At 46.0% G+C, this 22952-nt stretch overlaps 1 protein-coding gene across 1 annotated transcript in view; it reads right to left on the bottom strand.

The window, feature by feature from the left end:
- Positions 1-22952, bottom strand: part of LOC137359320 (E3 ubiquitin ligase RNF157-like) — a 335606-nt gene that overhangs the window by 79269 nt on the left and 233385 nt on the right. Inside the window, exons 14-15 of the mRNA XM_068025346.1 lie at positions 18885-18996; positions 17350-17528 (exon numbers count right to left, since the gene is read on the bottom strand). Of these exons, the coding sequence (XP_067881447.1) occupies positions 17350-17528; positions 18885-18996 (291 nt within the window). The remainder of the gene's footprint in view (positions 1-17349; positions 17529-18884; positions 18997-22952) is intronic.

The raw sequence follows: 22952 nt of genomic DNA, 5'->3' as shown, positions 1-22952 counted from the left end.
CTTGCACTAACACACACCTCCTATCAATCTCACAATCTCTCACACTAACGCACACCTCCTATCAATCTCACAACCTCTCGCACTAACACACACCTCCTATCAATCTCACAATCTCTCGCACTAACACATACCTCCTATCAATCTCACAACCCCTCTCACTAACACACACCTCCTATCAATCTCACAACCTCTCGCACTAACACACAGCTCCTATCAATCTCACAATCTCTCGCACTAACACACACCTCCTATCAATCTCACAACCTCTCACACTAACACACACCTCCTATCAATCTCAAAACCTCTCACACTAACACACACCTCCTATCAATCTCACAACCTCTCACACTAACACACACCTCCTATCAATCTCACAACCTCTCACACTAACACACACCTCCTATCAATCTCACAACCTCTCGCACTAACACACACCTCCTATCAATCTCACAACCTCTCACACTAACACACACCTCCTATCAATCTCACAACCTCTCACACTAACACACACCTCCTATCAATCTCACAGTCTCTCACACTAACAGACACCTCCTATCAATCTCACAACCTCTCGCACGAACACACACCTCCGATCAATCTCACAATCTCTCTCACTAACACACACCTCCGATCAATCTCATAACCTCTCACACTGAGACACACCTCCTATCAATCTCACAACCTCTCGCACTAAGACACACCTCCTATCAATCTTACAGTCTCTCACACCTCCGATCAATCTCACAACCTTTCACACTAAGACACACCTCCTCTCAATCTCACAACCTCTCGCACTAACACACACCTCCTATCAATCTCACAATCTCTCACACTAACACACACCTCCTATCAATCTCACAACCTCTCGCACGAACACACACCTCCAATCAATCTCACAATCTCTCACACTAACACACAACTCCTATCAATCTCACAACCTCTCACACTAACACACACCTCCTATCAATCTCACAATCTCTCGCCCTCACACACACCTCCTGTCAACCTCACAACCTCTCACACTAACACACACCTCCTATCAATCTCTCAACCTCTCGCACTAACACACACCTCCTATCAATCTCACAGTCTCTCACACCTCCTATCAATCTCACAATCCCTCGCACTAACACACACCTCCTATCAATCTCAGAACCTCTTGCACTCACACAAACCTCCTATCAATCTCACAGTCTATCACACTAACACACACCTCCTATCAATCTCACAAACTCTCACACTAACACACACCTCCTATCAATCTCACAATCTCTCGCACTAACACACACCTCCTATCAACCTCACAACCTCTCGCACTAACACACACCTCCCATCAATCTCACAATCTCTCGCACTAACACACACCTCCCATCAATCTCACAATCTCTCACACTAACACACACCTCCTATCAATCTCACAATCTCTCACACTAACGCACACCTCCTATCAATCTCACAATCTCTCACACTAACACACACCTCCTATCAATCTCACAATCTCTCACACTGACACACACGTCCTATCAATCTCACAATCTCTCACACTAACACACACCTCCTATCAATCTCACAACCTCTCACACTAACACACACCTCCTATCAATCTCACAGTCTATCACACTAACACACACCTCCCATCAATCTCACAATCTCTCACACTAACACACACCTCCTATCAATCTCACAGTCTCTCACACTAACACACACCTCCTATCAATCTCACAATCTCTCGCACTAACACACACCTCCCATCAATCTCACAATCTCTCGCACTAACACACACCTCCTATCAATCTCAATCTCTCAATCTCTCGCACTAACACACACCTCCCATCAATCTCACAATCTCTCACACTAACACACACCTCCTATCAATCTCACAATCTCTCACACTAACACACACCTCCTATCAATCTCACAACCTCTCACACTAACACACACCTCCTATCAATCTCACAACCTCTCACACTAACACACACCTCCTATCAATCTCACAATCTCTCGCACTAACACACACCTCCCATCAATCTCACAATCTCTCGCACTAACACACACCTCCTATCAATCTCAATCTCTCAATCTCTCGCACTAACACACACCTCCCATCAATCTCTCAATCTCTCACACTAACACACACCTCCTATCAATCTCACAATCTCTCACACTAACACACACCTCCTATCAATCTCACAACCTCTCACACTAACACACACCTTCTATCAATCTCACAATCTCTCGCACTGACACACACGTCCTATCAATCTCACAATCTCTCACACTAACGCACACCTCCTATCAATCTCACAACCTCTCGCACTAACACACACCTCCCATCAATCTCACAATCTCTCACACTAACACATACCTCCTATCAATCTCACAGTCTCTCACACTAACACACACCTCCTATCAATCTCACAATCTCTCGCACTAACACACACCTCCCATCAATCTCACAATCTCTCGCACTAACACACACCTCCTATCAATCTCAATCTCTCAATCTCTCGCACTAACACACACCTCCCATCAATCTCACAATCTCTCACACTAACACACACCTCCTATCAATCTCACAATCTCTCACACTAACACACACCTCCTATCAATCTCACAACCTCTCACACTAACACACACCTCCTATCAATCTCACAATCTCTCGCACTAACACACACCTCCCATCAATCTCACAATCTCTCGCACTAACACACACCTCCTATCAATCTCAATCTCTCAATCTCTCGCACTAACACACACCTCCCATCAATCTCAAAATCTCTCACACTAACACACACCTCCTATCAATCTCACAATCTCTCACACTAACACACACCTCCTATCAATCTCACAACCTCTCACACTAACACACACCTTCTATCAATCTCACAATCTCTCGCACTGACACACACGTCCTATCAATCTCACAATCTCTCACACTAACGCACACCTCCTATCAATCTCACAACCTCTCGCACTAACACACATTTCCTATCAATCTCACAGTCTCTCACACTAACACACACCTCCTATCATTAGAACATTAGAACATTACAGCGCAGTACAGGCCCTTCGACCCTCGATGTTGCGCCGACCTGTGAAACCATCTGACCTACACTATTCCATTTTCATCCATATGTCTATCCAATGACCACTTAAATGCCCTTAAATTTGGCGAGTCTACTACTGTTGCAGGCAGGGCGTTCCACGCCCCTACTACTCTCTGCGTAAAGAAACTACCTCTGACATCTGTCCTATATCTATCACCCCTCAACTTAAAGCTATGTCCCCTCGTGTTTGCCATCATCATCCGAGGAAAAAGACTCTCACTATCCACCCTATCTAACCCTCTGATTATCTTATATGTCTCTATTAATTCACCTCTCCTCCTCCTTCTCTCTAACGAAAACAACCCCAAGTCCCTCAGCCTTTCCTCATAAGACCTTCCCTCCATACCAGGCAACATCCTAGTAAATCTCCTCTGCACCCTTTCCAAAGCTTCCACATCCTTCCTATAATGCGGTGACCAGAACTGCACGCAATACTCCAGGTGCGGTCTCACCAGAGTTTTGTACAGCTGCAGCATGACATCGTGGCTCCGAAACTCGATCCCCCTACTAATAAAAGCTAACACACCATATGCCTTCTTAACAGCCCTATTAACCTGGGTAGCAACTTTCAGGGATTTATGTACCTGGACACCAAGATCTCTCTGCTCATCTACACTACCAAGAATCTTCCCATTAGCCCAGTACTCTGCATTGCTGTTACTCCTTCCAAAGTGAATCACCTCACACTTCTCCGCATTAAACTCCATTTGCCATCTCTCAGCCCAGCTCTGCAGCCTATCTATGTCCCAGCCTATCAATCTCACAACCTCTCGCACTAACACACACCTGCTATCAATCTCACAATCTCTCTCACTAACACACACCTCCTATCAATCTCACAATCTCTCGCACTAACACACACCTCCTATCACAGTCATACAATCTCTCACACTAACACACTCCTCCTATCACCGTCCCACAATCTCTCACATTAACACACACAACCAATCACAGCCTCACAATCTCTTGCACTAACACATACCTCCTTTCACTGCCTCACAATCTCTCGCACTAACACACACCTCTTATCACAGTGTCGCAATCGCTTGCACTAACACATACCTCCTTTCAGTGTCTCACAACCTCTCGCACTAACACACACCTCCTATCAATCTCACAACCTCTCACACTAACACACACCTCCCATCAATCTCACAATCTCTCACACTAACACACACCTCCTATCAATCTCACAACCTCTCACACTAACACACACCTCCTATCAATCTCACAACCGCTCACACTAACACACACCTCATATCAATCTCACAACCTCTCGCACTAACACACACCTCCTATCAATCTCACATTCTCTCTCACTAACACACACCTCCTATCAATCTCACAATCTCTCGCACTAACACACACCTCCTATCACAGTCTCACAATCTCTCACACTAACACACTCCTCCTATCACCGTCCCACAATCTCTCACATTAACACACACATCCAATCACAGCCTCACAATCTCTTGCACTAACACATACCTCCTTTCACTGCCTCACAATCTCTCGCACTAACACACACCTCTTATCACAGTGTCGCAATCGCTTGCACTAACACATACCTCCTTTCAGTGTCTCACAATCTCTCGCACTAACTCACACCACCTCTAACAGTCTCACACACTCTCGCACTACCAAACACCACCTATCACATGCTCACACTCTCTCGCACGAACACACACCACCTATCGCAGTCTCACAATCTCTCGCACTAACACGCACCTCTTATCACAGTCTCACAATCTCTCGCACTAACACAAACCACCTATCACAGCTTCACAATCTCTCGCACTAACACACACCTCCTATCACAGCCTCACAATCTCACGCACTAACACACTCCTCCGATCACAGTCCCACAATCTCTTGCACTAACACACAACTCGTATCAAAGCCTCACATTCTCTCGCACTAACTCACACATCCTATCACAGTCTCACAATCTTTCGCACTAACACACACCTCTTATCACAGTCTCACAATCTCTTGCACTAACACACACATCCAATCAGTCTCACAAGCTCTCGCACTAACACACACCTCCTATCAAAGCCTCACAATCTCTCGCACTAACACACACCTCTATCACAGTGTCACAATCTCTTGCACTAACACATACCTCCTTTCACTGTCTCACAATCTCTCGCACTAACACACACCTCTTATCACAGTCTCACAATCTCTTGCACTAACACACACATCCAATCAGTCTCACAAGCTCTCGCACTAACACACACCTCCTATCAAAGCCTCACAATCTCTCGCACTAACACACACCTCTTATCAGTGTCACAATCTCTCGCACTAACACACTCCTCCCGCCACACTCTCACAATCTCTCGCACTAACACACTCCTCCCGCCACACTCTCACAATCTCTCACACTAACACACACCTCCTATCAATCTCACAACCTCTTGCACTAACACACACCTCCTATCAATCTCACAACCTCACACACTAACACACACCTCCTATCAATCTCACAACCTCTCACACTAACACACACCTCCTATCAATCTCACAATCTCTCCCACTAACACACACCTCCTATCAATCTCACAGTCTCTCACACCTCCTATCAATCTCACAATCCCTCGCACTAACACACACCTCCTATCAATCTCAGAACCTCTCGCACTCACACAAACCTCACATCAATCTCACAATCTCTCGCACTAACACACACCTCCTATCAATCTCACAATCTCTCACACGAACACAAACCTCCCATCAATCTCACAACCTCTTGCACGAACACACACCTCCTATCAATCTCACAACCTCTCGCACTAACACACACCTCCTATCAATCTCACAACCTCTCACACTAACACACACCTCCTATCAATCTCACAACCTCTCACACTAACACACACCTCCTATCAATCTCACAATCTCTCGCACTAACACACACCTCCCATCAATCTCACAATCTCTCGCACTAACACACACCTCCTATCAATCTCAATCTCTCAATCTCTCGCACTAACACACACCTCCCATCAATCTCTCAATCTCTCACACTAACACACACCTCCTATCAATCTCACAATCCCTCACACTAACACACACCTCCTATCAATCTCACAACCTCTCACACTAACACACACCTTCTATCAATCTCACAATCTCTCGCACTGACACACACGTCCTATCAATCTCACAATCTCTCACACTAACGCACACCTCCTATCAATCTCACAACCTCTCGCACTAACACACACCTCCCATCAATCTCACAATCTCTCACACTAACACACACCTCCTATCAATCTCACAGTCTCTCACACTAACACACACCTCCTATCAATCTCACAATCTCTCGCACTAACACACACCTCCCATCAATCTCACAATCTCTCGCACTAACACACACCTCCTATCAATCTCAATCTCTCAATCTCTCGCACTAACACACACCTCCCATCAATCTCACAATCTCTCACACTAACACACACCTCCTATCAATCTCACAATCTCTCACACTAACACACACCTCCTATCAATCTCACAACCTCTCACACTAACACACACCTTCTATCAATCTCACAATCTCTCACACTAACACACACCTCCTATCAATCTCACAATCTCTCACACTAACACACACCTCCTATCAATCTCACAACCTCTCACACTAACACACACCTCCTATCATTCTCACAATCTCTCGCACTAACACACACCTCCCATCAATCTCACAATCTCTCGCACTAACACACACCTCCTATCAATCTCAATCTCTCACACTAACACACACCTCCCATCAATCTCAAAATCTCTCACACTAACACACACCTCCTATCAATCTCACAATCTCTCACACTAACACACACCTCCTATCAATCTCACAACCTCTCACACTAACACACACCTTCTATCAATCTCACAATCTCTCGCACTGACACACACGTCCTATCAATCTCACAATCTCTCACACTAACGCACACCTCCTATCAATCTCACAACCTCTCGCACTAACACACATTTCCTATCAATCTCACAGTCTCTCACACTAACACACACCTCCTATCATTAGAACATTAGAACATTACAGCGCAGTACAGGCCCTTCGACCCTCGATGTTGCGCCGACCTGTGAAACCATCTGACCTACACTATTCCGTTTTCATCCATATGTCTATCCAATGACCACTTAAATGCCCTTAAATTTGGCGAGTCTACTACTGTTGCAGGCAGGGCGTTCCACGCCCCTACTACTCTCTGCGTAAAGAAACTACCTCTGACATCTGTCCTATATCTATCACCCCTCAACTTAAAGCTATGTCCCCTCGTGTTTGCCATCATCATCCGAGGAAAAAGACTCTCACTATCCACCCTATCTAACCCTCTGATTATCTTATATGTCTCTATTAATTCACCTCTCCTCCTCCTTCTCTCTAACGAAAACAACCCCAAGTCCCTCAGCCTTTCCTCATAAGACCTTCCCTCCATACCAGGCAACATCCTAGTAAATCTCCTCTGCACCCTTTCCAAAGCTTCCACATCCTTCCTATAATGCGGTGACCAGAACTGCACGCAATACTCCAGGTGCGGTCTCACCAGAGTTTTGTACAGCTGCAGCATGACATCGTGGCTCCGAAACTCGATCCCCCTACTAATAAAAGCTAACACACCATATGCCTTCTTAACAGCCCTATTAACCTGGGTAGCAACTTTCAGGGATTTATGTACCTGGACACCAAGATCTCTCTGCTCATCTACACTACCAAGAATCTTCCCATTAGCCCAGTACTCTGCATTGCTGTTACTCCTTCCAAAGTGAATCACCTCACACTTCTCCGCATTAAACTCCATTTGCCATCTCTCAGCCCAGCTCTGCAGCCTATCTATGTCCCAGCCTATCAATCTCACAACCTCTCGCACTAACACACACCTGCTATCAATCTCACAATCTCTCTCACTAACACACACCTCCTATCAATCTCACAATCTCTCGCACTAACACACACCTCCTATCACAGTCATACAATCTCTCACACTAACACACTCCTCCTATCACCGTCCCACAATCTCTCACATTAACACACACAACCAATCACAGCCTCACAATCTCTTGCACTAACACATACCTCCTTTCACTGCCTCACAATCTCTCGCACTAACACACACCTCTTATCACAGTGTCGCAATCGCTTGCACTAACACATACCTCCTTTCAGTGTCTCACAACCTCTCGCACTAACACACACCTCCTATCAATCTCACAACCTCTCACACTAACACACACCTCCCATCAATCTCACAATCTCTCACACTGGCACACACCTCCTATCAATCTCACAACCTCTCACACTAACACACACCTCCTATCAATCTCACAACCGCTCACACTAACACACACCTCATATCAATCTCACAACCTCTCGCACTAACACACACCTCCTATCAATCTCACAACCTCTCGCACTAACACACACCTCCTATCAATCTCACATTCTCTCTCACTAACACACACCTCCTATCAATCTCACAATCTCTCGCACTAACACACACCTCCTATCACAGTCTCACAATCTCTCACACTAACACACTCCTCCTATCACCGTCCCACAATCTCTCACATTAACACACACATCCAATCAAAGCCTCACAATCTCTTGCACTAACACATACCTCCTTTCACTGCCTCACAATCTCTCGCACTAACACACACCTCTTATCACAGTGTCGCAATCGCTTGCACTAACACATACCTCCTTTCAGTGTCTCACAATCTCTCGCACTAACTCACACCACCTCTAACAGTCTCACACACTCTCGCACTACCAAACACCACCTATCACATGCTCACACTCTCTCGCACGAACACACACCACCTATCGCAGTCTCACAATCTCTCGCACTAACACACACCTCTTATCACAGTCTCACAATCTCTCACACTAACACAAACCACCTATCACAGCTTCACAATCTCTCGCACTAACACACACCTCCTATCACAGCCTCACAATCTCACGCACTAACACACTCCTCCGATCACAGTCCCACAATCTCTCACATTAACACACACATCCAATCACAGCCTCACAATCTCTTGCACTAACACACAACTCGTATCAAAGCCTCACATTCTCTCGCACTAACACACACATCCTATCACAGTCTCACAATCTTTCGCACTAACACACACCTCCTATCAAAGCCTCACAATTTCTCGCACTAACACACACCTCTTATCACAGTCTCACAATCTCTTGCACTAACACACACATCCAATCAGTCTCACAAGCTCTCGCACTAACACACACCTCCTATCAAAGCCTCACAATCTCTCGCACTAACACACACCTCTATCACAGTGTCACAATCTCTTGCACTAACACATACCTCCTTTCACTGTCTCACAATCTCTCGCACTAACACACACCTCTTATCACAGTCTCACAATCTCTTGCACTAACACACACATCCAATCAGTCTCACAAGCTCTCGCACTAACACACACCTCCTATCAAAGCCTCACAATCTCTCGCACTAACACACACCTCTTATCAGTGTCACAATCTCTCGCACTAACACACTCCTCCCGCCACACTCTCACAATCTCTCGCACTAACACACTCCTCCCGCCACACTCTCACAATCTCTCGCACTAACACACAACTCTTATCAGTCTCAAAATCTCTCGCACTAACACATACCTCCTTTCACTGTCTCACAATCTCTCACACTAACACACACCTCCTATCACAGTCTCACAATCTCTCGCACTAACACACACATCCAATTACAGTCTCACAAGCTCTCGCACTAACACACACCTATCACAGCCTCACAATCTCTTGCACTAACACACACCTCTTATCACAGTCTCACAATCTCTTGCACTAACACATACCTCCCATCAATCTCACAATCTCTCGCACTAACACACACCTCCTATCAATCTCAATCTCTCAATCTCTCGCACTAACACACACCTCCCATCAATCTCTCAATCTCTCACACTAACACACACCTCCTATCAATCTCACAATCTCTCACACTAACACACACCTCCTATCAATCTCACAACCTCTCACACTAACACACACCTTCTATCAATCTCACAATCTCTCGCACTGACACACACGTCCTATCAATCTCACAATCTCTCACACTAACGCACACCTCCTATCAATCTCACAACCTCTCGCACTAACACACACCTCCCATCAATCTCACAATCTCTCACACTAACACACACCTCCTATCAATCTCACAACCTCTCACACTAACACACACCTCCCATCAATCTCACAATCTCTCACACTAACACACACCTCCTATCAATCTCACAATCTCTCACACTAACACACACCTTCTATCAATCTCACAATCTCTCGCACTGACACACACGTCCTATCAATCTCACAACCTCTCGCACTAACACACACCTCCCATCAATCTCACAATCTCTCACACTAACACACACCTCCTATCAATCTCACAATCTCTCGCACTGACACACACGTCCTATCAATCTCACAATCTCTCACACTAACGCACACCTCCTATCAATCTCACAACCTCTCGCACTAACACACACCTCCCATCAATCTCACAATCTCTCACACTAACACACACCTCCTATCAATCTCACAGTCTCTCACACTAACACACACCTCCTATCAATCTCACAACCTCTCGCACTAACACACATTTCCTATCAATCTCACAGTCTCTCACACTAACACACACCTCCTATCATTAGAACATTAGAACATTACAGCGCAGTACAGGCCCTTCGACCCTCGATGTTGCGCCGACCTGTGAAACCATCTGACCTACACTATTCCATTTTCATCCATATGTCTATCCAATGACCACTTAAATGCCCTTAAATTTGGCGAGTCTACTACTGCTGCAGGCAGGGCGTTCCACGCCCCTACTACTCTCTGCGTAAAGAAACTACCTCTGACATCTGTCCTATATCTATCACCCCTCAACTTAAAGCTATGTCCCCTCGTGTTTGCCATCATCATCCGAGGAAAAAGACTCTCACTATCCACCCTATCTAACCCTCTGATTATCTTATATGTCTCTATTAATTCACCTCTCCTCCTCCTTCTCTCTAACGAAAACAACCCCAAGTCCCTCAGCCTTTCCTCATAAGACCTTCCCTCCATACCAGGCAACATCCTAGTAAATCTCCTCTGCACCCTTTCCAAAGCTTCCACATCCTTCCTATAATGCGGTGACCAGAACTGCACGCAATACTCCAGGTGCGGTCTCACCAGAGTTTTGTACAGCTGCAGCATGACATCGTGGCTCCGAAACTCGATCCCCCTACTAATAAAAGCTAACACACCATATGCCTTCTTAACAGCCCTATTAACCTGGTTAGCAACTTTCAGGGATTTATGTACCTGGACACCAAGATCTCTCTGCTCATCTACACTACCAAGAATCTTCCCATTAGCCCAGTACTCTGCATTGCTGTTACTCCTTCCAAAGTGAATCACCTCACACTTCTCCGCATTAAACTCCATTTGCCATCTCTCAGCCCAGCTCTGCAGCCTATCTATGTCCCAGCCTATCAATCTCACAACCTCTCGCACTAACACACACCTGCTATCAATCTCACAATCTCTCTCACTAACACACACCTCCTATCAATCTCACAATCTCTCGCACTAACACACACCTCCTATCACAGTCATACAATCTCTCACACTAACACACTCCTCCTATCACCGTCCCACAATCTCTCACATTAACACACACAACCAATCACAGCCTCACAATCTCTTGCACTAACACATACCTCCTTTCACTGCCTCACAATCTCTCGCACTAACACACACCTCTTATCACAGTGTCGCAATCGCTTGCACTAACACATACCTCCTTTCAGTGTCTCACAACCTCTCGCACTAACACACACCTCCTATCAATCTCACAACCTCTCACACTAACACACACCTCCCATCAATCTCACAATCTCTCACACTAACACACACCTCCTATCAATCTCACAACCTCTCACACTAACACACACCTCCTATCAATCTCACAACCGCTCACACTAACACACACCTCATATCAATCTCACAACCTCTCGCACTAACACACACCTCCTATCAATCTCACAACCTCTCGCACTAACACACTCCTCCTATCAATCTCACATTCTCTCTCACTAACACACACCTCCTATCAATCTCACAATCTCTCGCACTAACACACACCTCCTATCACAGTCTCACAATCTCTCACACTAACACACTCCTCCTATCACCGTCCCACAATCTCTCACATTAACACACACATCCAATCACAGCCTCACAATCTCTTGCACTAACACATACCTCCTTTCAGTGTCTCACAATCTCTCGCACTAACTCACACCACCTCTAACAGTCTCACACACTCTCGCACTACCAAACACCACCTATCACATGCTCACACTCTCTCGCACGAACATACACCACCTATCGCAGTCTCACAATCTCTCGCACTAACACACACCTCTTATCACAGTCTCACAATCTCTCGCACTAACACAAACCACCTATCACAGCTTCACAATCTCTCGCACTAACACACACCACCTATCACAGCCTCACAATCTCACGCACTAACACACTCCTCCGATCACAGTCCCACAATCTCTCACATTAACACACACATCCAATCACAGCCTCACAATCTCTTGCACTAACACACAACTCGTATCAAAGCCTCACATTCTCTCGCACTAACACACACATCCTATCACAGTCTCACAATCTTTCGCACTAACACACACCTCCTATCAAAGCCTCACAATTTCTCGCACTAACACACACCTCTTATCACAGTCTCACAATCTCTTGCACTAACACACACATCCAATCAGTCTCACAAGCTCTCGCACTAACACACACCTCCTATCAAAGCCTCACAATCTCTCGCACTAACACACACCTCTATCACAGTGTCACAATCTCTTGCACTAACACATACCTCCTTTCACTGTCTCACAATCTCTCGCACTAACACACACCTCTTATCACAGTCTCACAATCTCTTGCACTAACACACACATCCAATCAGTCTCACAAGCTCTCGCACTAACACACACCTCCTATCAAAGCCTCACAATCTCTCGCACTAACACACACCTCTTATCAGTGTCACAATCTCTCGCACTAACACACTCCTCCCGCCACACTCTCACAATCTCTCGCACTAACACACTCCTCCCGCCACACTCTCACAATCTCTCGCACTAACACACAACTCTTATCAGTCTCAAAATCTCTCGCATTAACACATACCTCCTTTCACTGTCTCACAATCTCTCGCACTAACACACACCTCCTATCAATCTCAATCTCTCAATCTCTCGCACTAACACACACCTCCCATCAATCTCAAAATATCTCACACTAACACACACCTCCTATCAATCTCACAATCTCTCACACTAACACACACCTCCTATCAATCTCACAACCTCTCACACTAACACACACCTTCTATCAATCTCACAATCTCTCGCACTGACACACACGTCCTATCAATCTCACAATCTCTCACACTAACGCACACCTCCTATCAATCTCACAACCTCTCGCACTAACACACATTTCCTATCAATCTCAATCTCTCAGACTAACACACACCTCCCATCAATCTCAAAATCTCTCACACTAACACACACCTCCTATCAATCTCACAATCTCTCACACTAACACACACCTCCTATCAATCTCACAACCTCTCACACTAACACACACCTTCTATCAATCTCACAATCTCTCGCACTGACACACACGTCCTATCAATCTCACAATCTCTCACACTAACGCACACCTCCTATCAATCTCACAACCTCTCGCACTAACACACATTTCCTATCAATCTCACAGTCTCTCACACTAACACACACCTCCTATCATTAGAACATTAGAACATTACAGCGCAGTACAGGCCCTTCGACCCTCGATGTTGCGCCGACCTGTGAAACCATCTGACCTACACTATTCCATTTTCATCCATATGTCTATCCAATGACCACTTAAATGCCCTTAAATTTGGCGAGTCTACTACTGTTGCAGGCAGGGCGTTCCACACCCCTACTACTCTCTGCGTAAAGAAACTACCTCTGACATCTGTCCTATATCTATCACCCCTCAACTTAAAGCTATGTCCCCTCGTGTTTGCCATCATCATCCGAGGAAAAAGACTCTCACTATCCACCCTATCTAACCCTCTGATTATCTTATATGTCTCTATTAATTCACCTCTCCTCCTCCTTCTCTCTAACGAAAACAACCCCAAGTCCCTCAGCCTTTCCTCATAAGACCTTCCCTCCATACCAGGCAACATCCTAGTAAATCTCCTCTGCACCCTTTCCAAAGCTTCCACATCCTTCCTATAATGCGGTGACCAGAACTGCACGCAATACTCCAGGTGCGGTCTCACCAGAGTTTTGTACAGCTGCAGCATGACATCGTGGCTCCGAAACTCGATCCCCCTACTAATAAAAGCTAACACACCATATGCCTTCTTAACAGCCCTATTAACCTGGGTAGCAACTTTCAGGGATTTATGTACCTGGACACCAAGATCTCTCTGCTCATCTACACTACCAAGAATCTTCCCATTAGCCCAGTACTCTGCATTGCTGTTACTCCTTCCAAAGTGAATCACCTCACACTTCTCCGCATTAAACTCCATTTGCCATCTCTCAGCCCAGCTCTGCAGCCTATCTATGTCCCAGCCTATCAATCTCACAACCTCTCGCACTAACACACACCTGCTATCAATCTCACAATCTCTCTCACTAACACACACCTCCTATCAATCTCACAATCTCTCGCACTAACACACACCTCCTATCACAGTCATACAATCTCTCACACTAACACACTCCTCCTATCACCGTCCCACAATCTCTCACATTAACACACACAACCAATCACAGCCTCACAATCTCTTGCACTAACACATACCTCCTTTCACTGCCTCACAATCTCTCGCACTAACACACACCTCTTATCACAGTGTCGCAATCGCTTGCACTAACACATACCTCCTTTCAGTGTCTCACAACCTCTCGCACTAACACACACCTCCTATCAATCTCACAACCTCTCACACTAACACACACCTCCCATCAATCTCACAATCTCTCACACTAACACACACCTCCTATCAATCTCACAACCTCTCACACTAACACACACCTCCTATCAATCTCACAACCGCTCACACTAACACACACCTCATATCAATCTCACAACCTCTCGCACTAACACACACCTCCTATCAATCTCACAACCTCTCGCACTAACACACACCTCCTATCAATCTCACATTCTCTCTCACTAACACACACCTCCTATCAATCTCACAATCTCTCGCACTAACACACACCTCCTATCACAGTCTCACAATCTCTCACACTAACACACTCCTCCTATCACCGTCCCACAATCTCTCACATTAACACACACATCCAATCACAGCCTCACAATCTCTTGCACTAACACATACCTCCTTTCACTGCCTCACAATCTCTCGCACTAACACACACCTCTTATCACAGTGTCGCAATCGCTTGCACTAACACATACCTCCTTTCAGTGTCTCACAATCTCTCGCACTAACTCACACCACCTCTAACAGTCTCACACACTCTCGCACTACCAAACACCACCTATCACATGCTCACACTCTCTCGCACGAACACACACCACCTATCGCAGTCTCACAATCTCTCGCACTAACACACACCTCTTATCACAGTCTCACAATCTCTCGCACTAACACAAACCACCTATCACAGCTTCACAATCTCTCGCACTAACACACACCTCCTATCACAGCCTCACAATCTCACGCACTAACACACTCCTCCGATCACAGTCCCACAATCTCTCACATTAACACACACATCCAATCACAGCCTCACAATCTCTTGCACTAACACACAACTCGTATCAAAGCCTCACATTCTCTCGCACTAACACACACATCCTATCACAGTCTCACAATCTTTCGCACTAACACACACCTCCTATCAAAGCCTCACAATTTCTCGCACTAACACACACCTCTTATCACAGTCTCACAATCTCTTGCACTAACACACACATCCAATCAGTCTCACAAGCTCTCGCACTAACACACACCTCCTATCAAAGCCTCACAATCTCTCGCACTAACACACACCTCTATCACAGTGTCACAATCTCTTGCACTAACACATACCTCCTTTCACTGTCTCACAATCTCTCGCACTAACACACACCTCTTATCACAGTCTCACAATCTCTTGCACTAACACACACATCCAATCAGTCTCACAAGCTCTCGCACTAACACACACCTCCTATCAAAGCCTCACAATCTCTCGCACTAACACACACCTCTTATCAGTGTCACAATCTCTCGCACTAACACACTCCTCCCGCCACACTCTCACAATCTCTCGCACTAACACACTCCTCCCGCCACACTCTCACAATCTCTCGCACTAACACACAACTCTTATCAGTCTCAAAATCTCTCGCACTAACACATACCTCCTTTCACTGTCTCACAATCTCTCACACTAACACACACCTCCTATCACAGTCTCACAATCTCTCGCACTAACACACACATCCAATTACAGTCTCACAAGCTCTCGCACTAACACACACCTATCACAGCCTCACAATCTCTTGCACTAACACACACCTCTTATCACAGTCTCACAATCTCTTGCACTAACACATACCTCCTTTCACTGTCTCACAATCTCTCGCACTAACACACACCTATCACAGCCTCACAATCTCTTGCACTAACACACACCACCTATCACAGCCTCACAATCTCTCACACTCACATATACCTCCTATCAGCCTCACAATCTCTCGCACTAACACACACCACCTATCACAGCCTCACAATCTCTTGCACTAACACACACCACCTATCACAGCCTCACAATCTCTTGCATTAACACACACCTCCTATCACAGTCTCACAATCTCGCACTAACACACACCTCATCACAGTGTCACAATCTCTCGCACTAACACACATCTCCCGCCACAGTCTCACAATCTCTCGCACTAACACACACCTCCTCTCAGCCTCACAATCTCTCACACTAACACACACCTCATCACAGTGTCACAATCTCTCGCACTAACAGACACCTCCTGCCAGTCTCACAGTCTCTTGCACTAACACATGGTGGAGACAATGTCAACTCAGGCAGAAGACTGAAACTTCAGGAGCCTCACCTCTACCTCCTCCTTGTGTTCCTCCATCACCGGCAGTGTCAGGTGTTCATCAATAACATAGTCCAGAAGATCATCCGGTCCAGTCGCCACGTACGAGCCCGACATGGAGGAGATGGTGTCAGTGCTGACCTGGGAGGAGGCCATTGACATCACAGATTGTGCCAGACTACTGCTGGCATCTGGTGGATTGAGAGAGGCCATGACAGGGTCAGAGAGAGAGAGATAGAGAGAGAGATAGAGAAACAGAGCGGGAGTGACAGAGCGAGAGAGTGACAGAGAGAGAAAGAGAGAGAGAGAGACAGACGTAGAGAGAGAGAGAGAGACAGAGAGAGAGAGACAGAGAGTGACAGAGAGACAGAGAGAGAGACAGAGAGAGAGTGACAGAGAGAGAGAGAGACCAGAGGGAGACAGAGAGAGGGACACAGAGAGAGACAGAGGCATAGACAAACAGAGAGGAAGGGAGTAAAAAACAGAGAGATAGAGAGAGAGAAAGACAGAGAGTGACAGAGAGAGTGACAGACAGAGAGAGAGAGTGACAGAGAGAGAGAGAAAGAGAGAGAGAGAGAAAGAGAGAGAGAGAGACAGAGAGAGAGAGAGTGACAGAGAGAGAGAGAAAGAGAGAGAGAGAGAGACAGAGAGAGAGACAGAGAGAGAGACAGAGAGTGACAGAGAGAGAGAGTGACAGACAGAGAGAGAGAGTGACAGAGAGAGAGAAAGAGACAGAGAGAGAGAGAGAGAGGCAGAGAGAGAGAGAGTGACAGAGAGAGAGAGAAAGAGAGAGAAAGAGAGAGAGAGAGAGAGACAGAGAGAGTGACAGAGAGAGAGAGAAAGAGACAGAGAAAGAGAGAGAGAGACAGAGAGAGAGGGAGACCAGAGGGAGACACAGAGAGAGACAGAGGCATAGACAAACAGAGAGGAAGGGAGTAAAAAACAGAGAGATAGAGAGCAGTATCAGATCAGTCAGAGATAAGTAAATATATCAGAAACACAACCTACAGAATGAGCTGGGATGGAGACATAGACTGTCCATGGTACCAGCTTGGGGAAGTGTACAGGGGTGGGGTTGTCATCCTGTGTACATAGGGAGGGGTTGCAGAATGTACACGGGGGTCACACTGTGTACACAGGGGGAGGGATCACATTGTGTACACAGTGGAGTTTACACTGTATATACCGGGGGGTGGGGAGGGCCATTTTTCTGTGTCTCTCTCTGTCCCTCAGTGTTTTACTGGGAGTGGGTGGAGCTTGCTGCAGTGTGGTCCAGTACAGCCAAGATTCTGGAGTTGATCTTCACAGACACAGACCTCATCCTGCTCAGAGGATCAAACATCTGGGTTCCGTGGGACTGTGCAGGGATGGAGAGGTCACAATACAGAGTGCAGGGTCACAGGTAGTGCATGGTTACTGGGTACATTTCCCAGATGTGTGCTTCATGTTTCTTGGATACAACACAGTTCCTAATACATTACAACCCCCTTGGCCCAAGTGAGGGATATTCAAGGAATACAGTTGGCAAAATAATTTCTGTGGATTACCTTCAGGTGATGTGATGGTGGAGGAGAGTGGTGTTCCAGTACACGAGGATTGGTCGACAGCTCCAGAGGACGATAGAGTCAGATTCTCACTCTCGGGTGTAACACCAGAACCCTGAGGAACAAGAAGGACATCAGTTATCCGAACACTACCACACACCGATCCCAATCCGACACTCAACCTTACACTCAACCCAAGACTCAATCCCAGACTCAATCCCAGACTCAATCCCAGACTCAATCCCAGACTCAATCCTAAACTCAATCCCAACGTCAATCCTAGACTCAATCCTAAACTCAATTCAAGACTCAATCCAAGACTCAATCCTAGACTCAATCCTAGACTCAATCCTAAACTCAATCCCAACGTCAATCCTAGACTCAATCCTAGACTCAATCCCAGACTCAATCCTAACGTCAATCCTAGACTCAATCCTAGCCTCAATCCCAGACTCAATCCTAACGTCAATCCAAGACTCAATCCCAGACTCAATCCTAAACTCAATCCTAGACTCAATCCTAGACTCAATCCTAGACTCAATCCCAACGTCAATCCTAAACTCAATCCCAGACTCAATCCTAGACTCAATCCCAGACTCAATGCTAGACTCAATCCTAACGTCAATCCGAGACTCAATCCTAAACTCAATCCCAGACTCAATCCTAACGTCAATCCTAGACTCAATCCCAGACTCAATCCTAACGTCAATCCTAGCCTCAATCCCAGACTCAATCCTAACGTCAATCCAAGACTCAATCCCAGACTCAATCCTAGACTCAATCCTAGACTCAATCCTAGACTCAATCCTAGACTCAATCCCAACGTCAATCCTAAACTCAATCCCAGACTCAATCCTAGACTCAATCCCAGACTCAATCCTAACGTCAATCCCAGACTCAATCCTAAACTCAATCCCAGACTCAATCCTAACGTCAATCCTAGACTCAATCCTAGACTCAATCCTAACGTCAATCCGAGACTCAATCCTAAACTCAATCCCAGACTCAATCCTAACGTCAATCCTAGCCTCAATCCCAGACTCAATCCTAACGTCAATCCAAGACTCAATCCCAGACTCAATCCTAGACTCAATCCTAAACTCAATCCCAGGCTCAATCCTAGACTCAATCGTAGACTCAATCGTAGACTCTGACCTATACACGAATTAGCCTCATTTTCTTCTTGGGAATTTCAGGGGGTTGTATTTATCCTGGGGTTTAGAGAGCCTGTGTTAATCCAAGCGTCTAGAGGGTTCTGTGTTTATTCTAGGGTTTAGAGGAGCCTGTGTTTATCTGGAGATTGAGCGGGACCTCCATTTATCCTGGAGTTTAGACAGGCCTATGTTTATCCTGGAGTTCAGAGGGGCCTGCGTTTATGCTGGAGTTTAGAGGGGGCTGTGTTTATCCTGGAGTTCAGAGGGGCCTGCGTGTATCTTAGGGTTTATAGGGGTCTGCATTTAATCAGAGAATAGAATCATAGAAAGTTTAAGGCACAGAAAGAGGCCACTTGGCCCATCGTGTCTGTGCTGGCCGAAAAACGATCCACCTATTCTAATCCCACCTTCCAGTATTTGGTCCGTAGCCCTGCAGATTACAGCACTTGAGGTGCATATCCAGACTCCTTCTGAATGAGTTGAGGGTCTCTGCCTCAATTACCCTTTCAGGCAGTGAGTTCCAGACCCCCACCGCCCTCTGGGTGAAAAAGCTTTTCCTCATCTCCCCTCTAATCTTTCTACCAATCACTTTAAATCTATGCCCCCTCGTCACTGACCTCTCTGCTAAGGTGAATAGACCCTTCACCTCCACTCTATCCGGGCCCTTCAAAACATTGTACATTTCAATCAGATCTCCCCTCAGCCTTCTCTGTTCCAAGAAGAACAACCCCAGCCTATCCAATCTTTCCTCATAGCTGCATTTTTCCAGTTCTGGCAACATCCTTGGAAAGAGAGAATCTAACCATCTCCCCCTGACCTTCAGTGGCATTACCATCGCTGAATCCCCCACTATCAACATCCTAGGGGCTACCATTGACCAGAAACTGAACTGGAGTAGCCATATAAATATCGTGGCTACAAGAGCAGGTCAGAGGCTAGGAATCCTGCGGCGAGTAACTCACTTCCTGTCTCCCCAATATCTGTCCACCATCTACAAGGCACAAGTCAGGAGTGTGATGGAATACTCTCCACTTGCCTGGATGGGTGCAGCTCCAACAACACTCAAGAAGCTTGACACCATCGAGGTCAAAGCAGCCCGCTTGATTGGCACCCCATCCACAAACATTCACTCCCTCCACCACCGACGCACAGTGGCAGCAGTGTGTACCATCTACAAGATGCACTGCAGCAATGCACCAAGGCTCCTTAGACAGCACCTTCCAAACCCGCGACCTCTACCAACTAGAAGGACAAGGGCAGCAAATACATGGGAACAGCACCACCTACAAGTTCCCCTCCAAGTCACACACCATCCTGACTTGGAACTATATTGCCGTTCCTTCACTGTCGCTGGGTCAAAATCCTGGAACTCCCTTCCTAACAGCACTGTGGGTGTACCTACCCCACATGGACTGCAGCGGTTCAAGAAGGCAGCTCACCACCACCTTCTCAAGGGCAATTAGGGGTGGGCAATAAATGCTGGACTAGCCAGCGACACCCACATCCCATGAATGAATAAAAAAAAATCTCCTTTGTACCCTCTCTACTGCAATTACATCCTTTCTGTAATGAGACGACCAGAACAGCACACAGTACTCAAGTTGTGGCCTAACCAATAAGTTATACAGTTCCAACATACCCTCCCTGCTCTAATAAAGGAAAGGATTCTATATGCCTTCTTAACCACCTTATCGACCTGTCCTGCTACCTTCAGGGATCTGTGGACATTCACTCCAGGGTCCCTCACTTCCTCTACACTTCTCAGTATTTTTCCCATTAATTGTGTATTCCTTTGCCTTGTTTGACCTCCCCAAATACATCACCTCACACTTCTCCAGGTTGAATTCCATTTGCCACTTTTCTGCCCACCTGACCAGACCATCAATATCTTCCTGCAGCCTACAGCTATCCTTTTCGCTACCTACCACACGGCCAATCTTTGTGTCGTCTACAAACTTCTTGATCATGTGCCCTACATTTACGTCCAAATCGTTAATATATACAACAAAAAGCAGGGGACCCAGTACTGAGCCCTGTGGAACGCCACTGGAAACAGCCCTCCAGTCGCTAAAACACACGTCAACAATTACTCTTTGTTTCCTGCCACTGATCCACTTTTGTATCTGCCTTGCTGCATTTCCCTGGATCCCATGGGATTTTATTTTTTTAACCAGTCTGCCATGTGGGACCTTGTCAAAAGCCTTGCTAAAATCCATGTAGACCACATCAACTGCACTATCCTCATCTATCTTCCTTGTTACTTCTTCAAAAAATTCAATCAAGTTGGTCAAACAAGATCTTCCCTTAACAAATCCATGCTGACTATCCTTCATTAACCTGTGCCTTTCTAAGTGACAGTTTATCCTGTCTCAGAATAGATTCCAATAATTTGCCCACTACTGAGGTTAGACTGACTGGCCTGTAATTATTCAGTCTATCCTTCGCTCCCTTTTTAAATAGAGGTACAAGGTTAGCAATTCTCCAATCCTCCGGCACCACACCTGTATCCAGTGAGGACTGGAAAATGATGGTCAGACCTTCTGCTATTTCCTCTCTTGCTTCTTTTAACAGCCTAGGGCATATTTCATCTGGCCCTGGTGATTTATCAACTTTCAAGGATGCTAATCCCATTAATACTTCCTCTCTCCCTATGTTTATCACATCCAATACTTCACACTCTCCCTCCTTAACTACAATATCTGCATTGTCCCCCTCTTTTGTGAAGACAAATGCAAATTATTCATTAAGAACAATACCAATATCTTCTGCTCCTACACATAGGTTACCTTTTTGGTCTTTTATGGGCCCTACTCTCTCCTTAGTTATCCTCTTACTCTTAATGTATTGATAAAACATTATTGATTCACCTTGATTTTGCTTGCCAATATTCTTTCATGCCCTCTCTTTGCTTTCCTAA

The sequence above is a fragment of the Heterodontus francisci genome, unplaced genomic scaffold (assembly GCF_036365525.1).
Source record: "Heterodontus francisci isolate sHetFra1 unplaced genomic scaffold, sHetFra1.hap1 HAP1_SCAFFOLD_524, whole genome shotgun sequence".
Lineage (NCBI taxonomy): Eukaryota > Metazoa > Chordata > Chondrichthyes > Heterodontiformes > Heterodontidae > Heterodontus > Heterodontus francisci.
This window is presented reverse-complemented; position numbering and strand designations above follow the sequence as displayed.